The sequence below is a fragment of the Monodelphis domestica genome, chromosome 2 (assembly GCF_027887165.1).
Source record: "Monodelphis domestica isolate mMonDom1 chromosome 2, mMonDom1.pri, whole genome shotgun sequence".
Lineage (NCBI taxonomy): Eukaryota > Metazoa > Chordata > Mammalia > Didelphimorphia > Didelphidae > Monodelphis > Monodelphis domestica.
Window position 1 is genome coordinate 83,531,460 of NC_077228.1, and position 12,738 is coordinate 83,544,197.

At 34.8% G+C, this 12,738-nt stretch overlaps 1 protein-coding gene across 4 annotated transcripts in view; it reads left to right on the forward strand.

The window, feature by feature from the left end:
* The window catches only part of HMCN1 (hemicentin 1), a 520,282-nt gene that overhangs the window by 308,856 nt on the left and 198,688 nt on the right, over positions 1–12,738 (forward strand). For all 4 annotated transcript variants that reach the window (XM_056815653.1, XM_001375804.3, XM_016430009.2 and 1 more), the window contains 2 exons: positions 931–1,085; positions 7,303–7,426. In XM_056815653.1, the coding sequence (XP_056671631.1) occupies positions 931–1,085; positions 7,303–7,426 (279 nt within the window). The remainder of the gene's footprint in view (positions 1–930; positions 1,086–7,302; positions 7,427–12,738) is intronic.

Consider the following 12,738-nt stretch of genomic DNA (forward strand, 5'->3'; position numbering starts at 1 on the left):
TTCATTAAATAGTCTTATCTGGAGAGATAATTGGACAAATCTTATGAGATGAATGTTATTATTATTAACAATTTTGTTGGTCAATCATTTTAGTCGTTTCTGATTCTTTTTACTCCATTTGCAGTTTTCTTGGCAGATATTAGATTGGTTTACAATTTCCTTCTCCAACTTATTTTTCCAGATAAGGAAACTAAGGAAAACAGAGCTAAGTAGATTTCATAGGGTCACAGAGCCAGTGAGTGTCTGATTCCAGACTTTAACTCAGGGGGATGAATCTTCCTGACTTGAGGTCTCTGGCACTATCCACTCCATTACCTCACTTCCTCCATTATTAACAACAATTGTTATTAATTAGACAGCTTGATGGCAGAATAGGTGGAGCACAGAAAGACCTGACCTCTTTATCTCTGTCTCTTTTAATACTTATAACAAACCCTGAGAAATAGTTGCTATTGTCATCCTTGCTTCACAGATGAAGAAACCAAGGCATATAGCAGTGAAATAACTTGCCCAGAGTCACTAATAATTGTCTGAGACTAGATTTGAACTCAAGTCTTTCTTACTCTAGGTAAAGCATGTTTATGAATATATTCATCTCCCCTTCCCTATTTTGCAACAAAGATTAAAAAAGAAAATGAAAACAAAAGAGTTCAGCAAAACTAGCCATAGTACATTGGACAAGTCTGACAATATATACAAGGTTCCTCACCCTTGCCACAAGAGATAGATATACATTTTCTCATTTCTTTTTCTGGATCTGAATTATAAAAGATCAATATATGTTTGCCTTTGCACTATACAGTATAATATGTATCATACAGCGTGTTAGAAATGAGATTTTTCCCTTGAAGGAAAGGCTAATTGCTTGTGTGAATTTAAATGCTCATTTGAGTCTAAATTATGGCAGTTTTGCTTATCTTCTTTTATTAGTTTCTCCAACAATCAAGTCTACAGGACCTTCTGAGAGATCTGTGGTGATATACAAACCTGTGACCCTACAGTGCATAGCTAATGGCATTCCCAACCCCTCAATTACCTGGCTAAAAGATGGACAGCCTGTGAACACAGCAAGAGGAAACATCAAAGTAAGTAAACAGTAATGTAATCATCACATCCAACTTTAGGAAGTTGCAATGAATTACAAAAAAGCTTTGATGTTCTTTCACTCTTTTGTTCTGGATTTATCTACATAGGCCCAAACTTTTTCTATACTTATCAAAATAATATCTGATTGTGAGTTTATTGGAATAACTGTTTCAACAATGTATTCAACTAGGCATTTCAAGGACCACCTATTTCTAAAGACAAGAATAGCTTATTTATTTTGTTATCTCCATTTCTGTGTGAGTTTCATTGTTTTAGGATCAGTGTAAAAGAAGCAACATTGCAAATGCTAAACTTATTTGACCTTCATGTAGTACTCAATAAATAATATTCAGGCATTGGCCATATCTACTAAGCTAAAAATGAAATAGAAATTTAAAAACTGTATATGATACTTTTGTGGTCATTTTTATATAAATGTCGACACTGGACAGTCCAAGTCTAAGCATCCATACAGGGTCCTAAAGTTTCCAATTTGGCTGAAACGATGAATTGGATAATTTAGGACACTAGGTAGTCTTAATGGTTTGGGCTAAACTATGTATGTTCCCATGTAGATTAATAACATACCTTTCCCCATCACTCATTCTAAAATCGATTATTAAGCAAGTAATTTATGGATGCTTAGAAAGGGAAATCACTACTATCAGATTCAATAAAAATAAGAAATGCTTAAATAGTATTGTTTCCTTGTTCCTCATCTCCACCTCTTGGTTTCCCTCAAGTCTTGGCTAGAATTCTAACTCCTGCAGGAAGCCTTTCCTAATCCCCTAATGCAAGTTCCCTTCTGAGATTATCTCCAATTCATCTATCCAGTGATATTTGTATATTGCTTCATTTGACTATGAGCAACTTGAGATCACTGGTTTGGCCTCTGTTTTTATCCTAGATATTAACACAGTGCCGGGCACATGGTAGGTGCTTTGAACTAATTCTCTAAAGTATTATTTTTGTAGATCAGAGATATGCTATAAAGATGGTTTATCTAAATTTCAGTAAGATATTTAATAGAATTCCCTCAATATTCTGGTGAAAAAAAATGGAGAAGTATATACTGTGGTATATTACACCCAAAGTGTTGATGAATAAATTTGTCAACAAGGAAAGAAGTCTCTACAGCATCAATAAATCCAAGAAGATCTCAGGGTTGGACAGTAAAATGAATCTAACAAGTTGAAATTCCCCAGAGAAAAGGAGTAGTCTTATAAGTACATTAATGGCCTGAATCCAGAGATGAAAGGGATCTTAGCAATTCACTTTAAAAATCCCATTGGGTTTTGGTGAACTAAAATCTCAATAAATAAATATGATGAAACTATTTTTAAAAGCTCATTTGATTTTAGGCCATCTGAAAAAAATATAATGATTATAATGGAGAAATTGTAATTCCATTTTACTGCATTAGCTCCCCACCTGGAATATTCACTTTCCACAAATTAGGAAAAATATTGACAAACTGAAATTTATTCCAAAGAAAAGATAGTGAAAGGACCAAACAAGTCATGTCAACTGCAGACATTTCTCCTAGAAAAGACTTGTGAAGGTCAAGGGAGGGAAAGATGAGAGCTGTCTTCAAAATATGTAAGTTTCTTGAATTATAGACTTTTATAACTGATGAAAAATAAATTTTAAAAATTACTAAAAAGTATTTTACTTAAATATATGCCAGTTAAAAAGCAACTGAAAAGAAATGGGCAGTTAAGTGGTTCTGTGAATATAGTGCTGGGCTTGAAGGCAGGAAGACTTATCTTCAAAAGTTCAGCTCTGGTCTCACATACTTAATTACTGTGTGACCCTTCATAAATCACTTAGACCTATTTGCATCAGTTTCTTCATTTTTAAAATGAACTGGAGAAAGAAATAGCAAACCATTCCAGTATCTTTGCCAACCCCCCCCAAAAAAAATGGAGGAACAAAGAGTTGCATAGAATTGAAACAACTAAACAACAAAAATTAAATGAAATGTATTAGTTATAAAATTATTTATATATATACATATATGCATATATAATTAGTTAGAAAATGTTCACATTAACAAAAATTGAAGATAAATAAAAGTACTTGAATGGTCAGCATATTGAAAATGGGTTAAATGTATTCCATTCAGCTCAGAAAACCAATGAACAAAGCTATAGCAGATTTCCTTTCAGTATGAGTAAGAATTTAGGTAAATATGCTTAGATTATCAATGTAATTTTAGGAGGCAATAGAGTAGGAGTCCTCTGTAGGATAATGAATTCCCCATTCCTAGAATGCTATCTCATGGGGACATTTATCTGGAAGACAACAAAGAGCTTCCTGAGAACTTCCTTCTGTCATTACACATAACCAGGATGGTCTTAGAAAGCCTTGCTAAAGAATTGGAAAACCTGGTAAAAAAAAATTGAAGACCTTGATGACAGAAGTGATTTTTTCATCACTACTATCATTTGAAGGTTGAAGATTCAGGGGATAACACAGATTATTTTTAAGAATGGGATTTGGACACCTAGACCAGAAAAAATATCACATGAAATGACAACAGATCACCTTAGAAACTTATGCAATTAATGTGAAAATAATTGATGTTTGTAATGTGTCTTCCTTTGATTTGCAATCAGTTTTAGAGTTAAAAGGAACCACAAGGATTATAGATAGTCCACCTGTCTACAGAGGTCAGTAAGCCAATAAATTTCTATTAAATACCTGAGTACACAAAAAAGATGTAAAGAAAAGCCTGACTTCAAGGATCTCACAATCTAATAGAGTAGACAAAAATCAAACACATGTACTAGACAAGTAGGAAATACTTAACAGAGAGTGGGAACTAGGATTAAGAAGAGTTGGGAAGAGCTTCCTGTAGAAGATGGAATTTTACCTGGGACTTAAAAAAGCCAGGGAAGCCAATAGATGGACATCAGGAAGAAGAACATTCCAAACTTGGAGAAAAGTCAGGAAAAGAACATAGAGCTGAGAGGTGTAACAACAAGAAAGCCAGTGTCACTGGAGTGGTGAGGACTAAGGTGTAAGAAGCTTGGAAAGGTGAGGGAGGGGGAACAAGTTCTTTAGGACTTTGAATGTCACTTGATTCTGAAAGTGTTAGCGACCTCCTGGAATTTTTGAGTATGGGAATGACATGGTCAAACCTATACTTTAGGAAAAACACTTTGGTAGCTGAATGGAAGATGGAGACCCAGTGGTAGATTATTACAATAGTATAGACACAAAATCATGGCAGCCTCTGCCATAGTGATGGCTGTGTCAGAGGAGAGAAGGGGGCATATTCAAGAGATGTTACAAAGGTGAAGACATTAACAATAAATTGGATGTGGAGCAGGTGATAAAGATAATGAAGAGTTAAAGATGACACAGATTGTGAGGCTAAGCAACTGGATATATGGTGCTCTGGTGAGATAGGATAGGGGAGAGTTTAGCGGGAAAGATAATAATTTGTTTTTTTGACATGTTGAGTTTAAGATGACTCCTAGACATCCATTTCTAGACGTCTGAAAGGCAGTTGTGAATATAAGATTGGAAGTCAGCAGAGAGATTAAGGCAGGGTGGGTGGATTTGAGAATCATCAGCAAAGAAATTATAATTATATCCCTATGAGCAAATGATATCACTAAGGGAAGTACCATGAAGAGAAAAAGAGGATAGAGCACATGACAGAATCATATGGGATACCTATTCTTAGAGGGCATGATCTAGATGAGCCTCCAGCAAAGGAGTCTGAGAAGGAAGAGTCAGATAGGAGGAGAAACAAGAGTGATGTCTCAAAAAATCTAGAGAGAAGAGAGGATCAAGGAGGAAAGATGCTCAATAGTGTCAGAGACTGAAGAAAGGTTGCAGATAATGAGGACTGAGAAAAGGCCTGGGGATTTAGTGATGAAGAGATCAGTGGCAACTTTGGAGTGGAATGATTAGATTAGAAGCCAGATTATTTTAAGGAGTTAAGAGAATGAGAGTAAAGAAAGTAGAGGCAACTGTTTGAGATGTTCTTTTCTAGGAGTTTAGCCACAGAAGGCAAAAGACATATAGGATAATAGCGAAGAGATGTTTTCAAAGTGGAGGAGGCACTGGCATGTTTATAGATGGTGAAGAGGCAACCAGAAGACAGGTTGATATTGAAAATAAGTGGTAGAGTGAAGACCACAGAGGTGGCAGTTGGAGAGAATACAGGGTATGGTTTGAACAGGTAGAGATTAGTAAAGAGTAAAGCCTCTGGGATAACTAGGTGACTCTGTGGATAGAGACTCATTCCTAGAGACAGAAGGTCTTGGGTTCAAATGTGACTTCAAACACTTACTAGCTGTGTCACCTTGGGCAAGTCACTTAACCAAAAAGCCTAGCCCTTTTCACTCTTCTACCTTGGAAACAATATTTTCTATCAAATTCTAAGACAGAAAGTAAGGTTTTTTTTTTTTAAAGAATGAATAAAGGAGGGGAAATTGGTAAAGAATAGATAATAGAGAAGGCATATTCATAATAAAGTATGAATGGGCAATTAATGGCTTAATGTCATAGATAATTGTCACATCTGAACATCTTTTAATTTGTCTTAGCCAAAGAAACTAAGTAGAGATGTCAAGCATTGTGGCAGGTAGAGGGTAGGGATTTTAAGAGCGCAATTTCTTTCCTTGTGAACATATTACTGAAAGAAACAAGAGAAACTGTAGGTTCGAGTGACAAAAAATCTATCATGAAGTTCATGATAGAGGAAAAGAAAGCTAGGTATTTGTCTAGGTTACCTTCATCAACTTTGTATCTATATCTCAATCCTAATTTACATATATATATATATATATATATATATATATTGTCTCTCATTACAATGTAAATTTCTTGTAGGCAGAAGTTGTTTTTCCTTTTTATTTGTATCCTCCATTCTTAGCAAAGTACCTGGCTCATATTAAATAATAAATTCTTGTTGAATGATTGACATGTACTTTAGCTTTGAAGAAGGCAGATTTCAAAGGGATCAGAAAAATAATTGGTAGCATCCCATGCACTAAAATTCTTCCTGTGTTGATTTCCCATAGGAAATGTTAGAGCTTCACCTAAGAATGAAGTTCTTAAAAATAAAATCCTAAAGGTCTTTGCAGGATGTTTTCATGTGGAGAGGAAATAAGATTTCCTGAAAGAGTCCAATGAAGATTCATGAGAAAATCATCATCCAATTCAAAAAATTTTAGACACTTGTAGAAAATAGTAGCTTTGGCAAATAACTGAAGACAAATCCAAAGGCAACTAACAGCCCTGTTGTGGACCTGAGACTGAAATGAGTCAGTTGAACATTCCCAAGGTCCATCATGATCTCAACATTTTATGTTTTTATGGTTATAGAAAATGAAAATGTGATCTGATCTTCATTATTATAATCTCCTTCAGGGTAAACTAGGTTTTATTTATCTTTATATTATTTACAGTGAATAATAAATATTTACATATAATAGATACTCAAATATATATTTTAATGAATGAATGACACAAAACTATAGCTTACTAGCTCAACACATTTAGGTAATTAATGATAAGCAATATAAACATGGCACCACCAAGGCTAAACTTTTTTTTAAAAATAACATAGAGCAGCATATCTTTAATTGAATTTCTGAAATCATGTGTCTTCATGTCTATAAAATGCTGAATTTAGTTCTACTTAATTCTATATTATAAATTTTAATACAAAGTTGTATTACCCAGCTCTTAGCATAGTGTCTTGCACATGGCTGACCCTTAATAAACATTTATTGATTGGTTCATATTTTTAAAATTTTGTAGGGTTTTGTTGGGTTAGAGACATAACTTAGAAAAAAAGAAAAAGAATAATATAATTTCCAAACTATTCGTAAAATCTATAAATATATTTTTATTTTACTCAAGACAGTTTAAACTTTCATAAATAAGTTATATAATCATATTTCTAATTCAGGATATCCTTTTCATATTCCTGTAGTTTCAGTTCTGTAATGACAAATTTATCTTAGTTTTTATCTGATCTTTTCCACAGTGTAAGTTTTTCTATCAGTGTAGTCTATTTAACTTTCTTTTTATTTGATCCATTGGTGCTGGCCTAATATGTCAAAAGATCATTAAGATAAGGTAGAGGAACTAGAAGTAGCTATTAACATGGACCAGCTTGTTTATCCATGTGACTTTCCCCAAGTCTCAAATATGAAGTTCACAAGCCATCATTATGCTTTTGCTTCCAATTAGCTGCAGTCGTCTGGTCGAATTCTACAAATTGCCAAAGCCCTGCTGGAAGATGCTGCCAGATACACCTGTGTGGCTACCAATGCAGCTGGAGAAGCCCAACAGCATATCCGCTTACATGTGCATGGTAATTTCCACTTCTTATTATAGGGAATCTATTTTTTACTTTTCTGATACCATTGATGCTATTTCGTAAATCCTGGGTTAATGTAATTGCTCCTTTCATGAAACTTATAAGGCAAAATTCACACTATTTTACCTTCTATGAAAAACAATTGCGTATTGTAACAGTTAAATTAGTTTCTCTACTAAAAGCATTATATTTTAGAGGTTTATTAAAGATTATTAGAATCAAGAAATAAAGAAATACAAAATAAGAAAAGCACAGGTAACCTACTCACTACATTTTGCCTGCCTGGTTGAGAGATGTTTGAGCCTAGAAGTGGAAGCAGAGAGCCAAGTAGGCAATTCAGTCAGTTTAAATACAAATTTTGTTCTCTGCCCAGGTGGGGATTCCAGTGAGATTATAGGGAATTCTGGGAACTACCAAAGACTTCTGGGAATTGAAGTCTGGGGTTCAAATCTCCATTTTTACAATATATTAGAATCATGATTTTCAATCTGGATAGCAAACTGTGTGATTCTTAGATAAAAGCATAAAGAGTCTACCGTAGTTCTTTGAGTTGAAATATTGCCCAAGCTTGTTGTCATTTAATAAAGCTTTAGGAGGTATTTGTTCACATTTGGTAGTTCTTTCTTGCTTTTTTTTTAATAGCACTTGTGATGATTGTCTCATAGAAAATTAAGTTATTTAAGAGAAGGAACTCCCTCACTTATGAATATGCAAGCACAGGACATGGCACATAGTATATATTTAGAGCTTGTTGACTCATCTATGATATCTTTGGGTAGGGTTACTTGAGGTGTAGCATTAATGGCATTATTAAGCTACCTGATGTTGTACATAGTGCTTCAAATTCAGGAACATACAGAGACGTGTTCCTTATGAAACTTGTAGTCTGTTAAGAAGAAAAATACAAGCCCAGGTACACTAATAACATATATTAATAGATAGCAAATGAAAGATATAAACCAAAATACTTGTGAGGACTAGAGAAAGTTGTTGAGGAAGAATCAGGGAAACAAGCACTTAAATTGGTGTTTAAAACATGGGCAGAAGTGTAAGTAGATGGTTCAGTGGATAGAGGACCAGGCCTGGATATGGGAGGACCTGGGTTCAAATCTGGACTAAGATATCTCCCAACCTTGTGACCCTGAGCAAGTCATTTAACCATGATTGCCTAACTTCTCACTCTTCTGCCTTGGAACCAATACTTTATCAATTCTAAGACAGAATTCATAGGTTTAAAAATGAGTAAAAATTTAACCTATGAGGGTACTTCCCTTTGAGATTTTTTAAGACATTAAAGTTCCCACTGAATACTATATTTGCATGCTTCAAATACTCACTTCAATAGGGAGTTCAGCAGGGAGACATGGAAGGTCTTCAAGCAAACTATAGATGACAGTCTTTTTGGTTATGAAACTCTGGGCTCCTTTAAAATTCTAAGTGTGGGATTCTATGCTTCAAAATCTAGCAATGTTCATTACAAAATTCATATTCTCTTTTCTTCTTTCGCCTTTCCTGCAACTTCATGCTCTAAGATTTTCTCAAGCTGCTTTTTTAAAAATTTGCATCAATCAAACTTGGCTTCATATAAGGAAAACAACTCTAAGTTAAAAGCATGTCTTCCTCACTTCCTAATGGTTAAACTACCACTTAAGTAGCTCCAGTAATTTATATAGTTCTGAAATGAAATAGCACCTTTCTTTCAATAGACTTCCTGAAATGAAACTTCACACTAGTCACAGTTCCAAAATAGGACCATTAGCTCTTTTGCTTTGAAATAACATATCCTCTGGTTGATCAGGGAGCAGGGACATGGATGATGGCTTGAGAAGCACTTAATTAATTCTACAATGAGCTTTTCCTAATCTCCCCTTATGAAGCAGTACCTAGTGCCTTCTCTCCCAAACAATTTTGTGTATACTTCGTGTATACCTATATTCAGAGCAGATGTTGTTTTCTTCAGCTTTGTTGGATGCTCCTCAAAGGCATGTTTTTCTTTTGTCTTTCTAGCTCTAGCTGGGTTCTTAGCAATGATTGCTTGACTTCTTGCTCTTGATTAAGCTTCTGAATTACTATTGCTAAGGTCCCTCTCCAATTCCTGTGAAAGAGGGGTTTTTAGCTCCTTTAGCAAATTTTTAGGGTTATATCTCTCTTTTACCATTTAAAATTTCAATGCCAGTCAGTTGACCAGCCAGTGGACTTCCTTCAGACTTAAGTTGTCTGCCTTTTGAATTCCTTTGGTTTTATATAACTTGACACTGAGTTCTTCCCCACCCTTTGATTTTTGGATTGAAAAAAGTCTTTCAAGTTCTTTCTACTTCCTTTGTGCCAGTTATCAAAAATGGATGAGCAGAATAGAGTGAGGAACTTTTTTCTCTTCCATTTCTATCATTTATAAAATCCTTGTTGTTTTCTCTACACATAAAAAAGAATGAAACAATAACTGATTCTTGGTCATAACGAATCTCCTTTGACTCATGTTCAAAAAAATCAGACTAATATGTGTGAAGAAGACCTGCAAATACAACACATATTTAAAAATAACTCAGATATGTAAGATTATAATGGTGAAATTTAACCCATTTTCCCTTGCTGGGGAATTTCCTATAATTATCATTGATTCCCAGAAGCACAAAACCACAGTAACAGTATTATATTAATAGCAAGATGTATTTTCTTTGATAATCACTTTTGATTTAAAGAATCCTTTTTCTAGACACAACAGCAGGGATAAACATTTTTCTAATTTTATTCTCCATTTAGTTACTACTGGCAAAAATATTGTTTTATAATACTTTTTTTCATAACAAGTATAGAGTTATTGAGTTACAAGATGGGGTTAAATTGGCTTTTGTAAGCTAACCCGGGAATGTAACCAACATTGTTTCTATAGGAAAATCTGTTCTCAGTTCCAAAAACCTGATTTAAAAATGTTTGGACAGAAGCCCATTTGCAAGTTGAGGACTTCATGTATTTCCATTCATTCATTCATTCCTTTCACCATTTCCAGACCAGATGTACTGATTGAGCTGGGGAATAAGTACCAACATCCCTGCTTCTCTTCTCCCACAAGAGAGGAAAATAGCCAGAAAAAAAGGGCTGTGGCTTTGACCTTTCCTTTCCTGTGTGCCACATTCACTGAATGAGGAAACAATATCTGCCTTCCTGATTCTTTTGCTCATTCTAAGAGAGAGACAATGATCAGGAAAGAATTAAATGAAGGTCTGCACTAATGTGTCTTTGACCAGACCAACAAGGGGGCACATTATTTTTCAAAGCAAAACACATTTAGTTAAAGGGAACAGCAAAATAAATGGCAAACAAGATAATCATATATATATTTATTATTATTATTATTATTATTATTATTATTTTCCTAATGTAGAAGAGAGAATGAGAAAATACACATGAGAATTTTACTTGAAGACAAGGCAGCTCACTCTCCACACCTTTTTTCTGTGTTTAGTGTGCCTGTTGGCTAATTTCCCTTGCAAAGCTACCAGTATCATCCTGCTTTTCCTGTGAAATCCCTGAGCGATGGCTGCTCTGTTGAGTGGCATTATTTTCCTTTTTTTTTGCTCAATATTTGTCCATCTGCTGGTCCTCTGAGTCCGGGCTGTTCTTTGTCCATATTATTCTTTAATTATATGTCTTTTGCTTTCAAGTATTGTGTCATCTGGTTGTTTTAGAAAAAGAAATATTGGGGACAATTGTGTTTCAGTAAATAGAGATCAAGACCTGGAGATGGGAGGTCCTGGGTTTAAATTTGACCTCAGGAACTTCCTAACCATATGTTCCTGGCCAAGTCTCTTAATCCCAATTGCCCAACACTTTTAGCTCTTGTCTTTGAAACTAATGCTTTTATATCAATACCAAAACAGATGGTAAGGGTTTTTTTTTAAAGCATTATCAGTAAAATATTACAAAGCACTACTTTCCACATCAATAAATCAATGAACATTTATCTCACCCCCCTGTGGCAGGCATTATTGTAGGTTCTAGGAATTCAAAGACAAAAACTGCAACAATCACTATTCTTAAAGGAATTTAGTGTCTACAAAGGGATCATTTTCTAATTCCTCCTCCACCACAGTTGCTCATATCTTGTCCCCCAAATCACCTTGTTCCTCTATTGTTTGAGCCAATATACTACATGTACATGTTGTTTCCCATAATTTGATTGTAAGCTCCTCAATAACATATTTGAGCAGGGAACCCTCATGAGCTGGTAGGGTCTATTAAGATTAAAATTTAGGGGAGACTGAGGCAGGTAGAAATTAGTTTCTCTCTGCAAGGAATATTATATTTTTAGAGGTTTATTAAGGATTAAGGATTAAAGAAAATACAGGATAAGAAACACGTGCCTAGGCCAGAGGCCTAGACAAGACCTCACCTACATTATGGAAAGAGCCACGTCTGCTCCAAAACGGAAGTCCAGAAAGAGACCCAAAAACCTTTGCCACCAGGTTAAATACCTGCTCGATCTCAGCCCACCTGAGAATTTCCGTGAGATTACAAAGCATTTTGGGTAAGTGGAGCAAAGGCTTGTGGGGATTGTAGTCCTGTATTCGAGTCTGTTTTTTACAGGTCAAGATAAGTCATCAACTGGAAGCTATTTTTCTGGGATAGAGCCTCTGTAAATTGAATTAGACTGATCTTCAGGTGACAGATACACAGCCTGTGATTGAACACATGTTTCCCAGCCTGAGAAAACCAGCCAGAGATTATGATTTACTGGCACCATCTTCAACAATTTATTCTATAAGTAAAGCATCAGTATTTAGAATGAACGGAATCTATTTCTACTCAATTTATTTATTTCTTTTAAATTGCTTTATGATGATAGTTTCTATTTCTTTATTTCTTTTAAAAAATCTTTACTTTCTGTCTTTGAGCCTATACTAAGTATGGATTCTAAGGCAGAAGAGCAGTAAGAGCTTAGCAATTGGGGTTAAATAACTTCTCCAAGGTCACACAGCTACTAGGAAGTGTCTGAGGTCAAATTTGAAACCATATCCTTCTGATTCCAAGCCTTGCTCGCTATCCACTATGCTACCTAGTTGTCCCTCTATTCTTTTTCAAAGAAAATTTAAAGCATTTCAGTGGTATAATATATTAAATGGGCTTTTGTGGGTCAGTTTGGGAATCAAATTTACATTTATAACATTGTTCCTAGTGGAAAATGCATTTCTGATTCCAAACAACTGATTTACAAATAAATTTTTGGATTCAACCCATTTGTAAGTTAGACATTTTTACATTCTCAATTAAACTAGTAAGACTAAGCTTTCACTGTTTCTAGGTAGTGG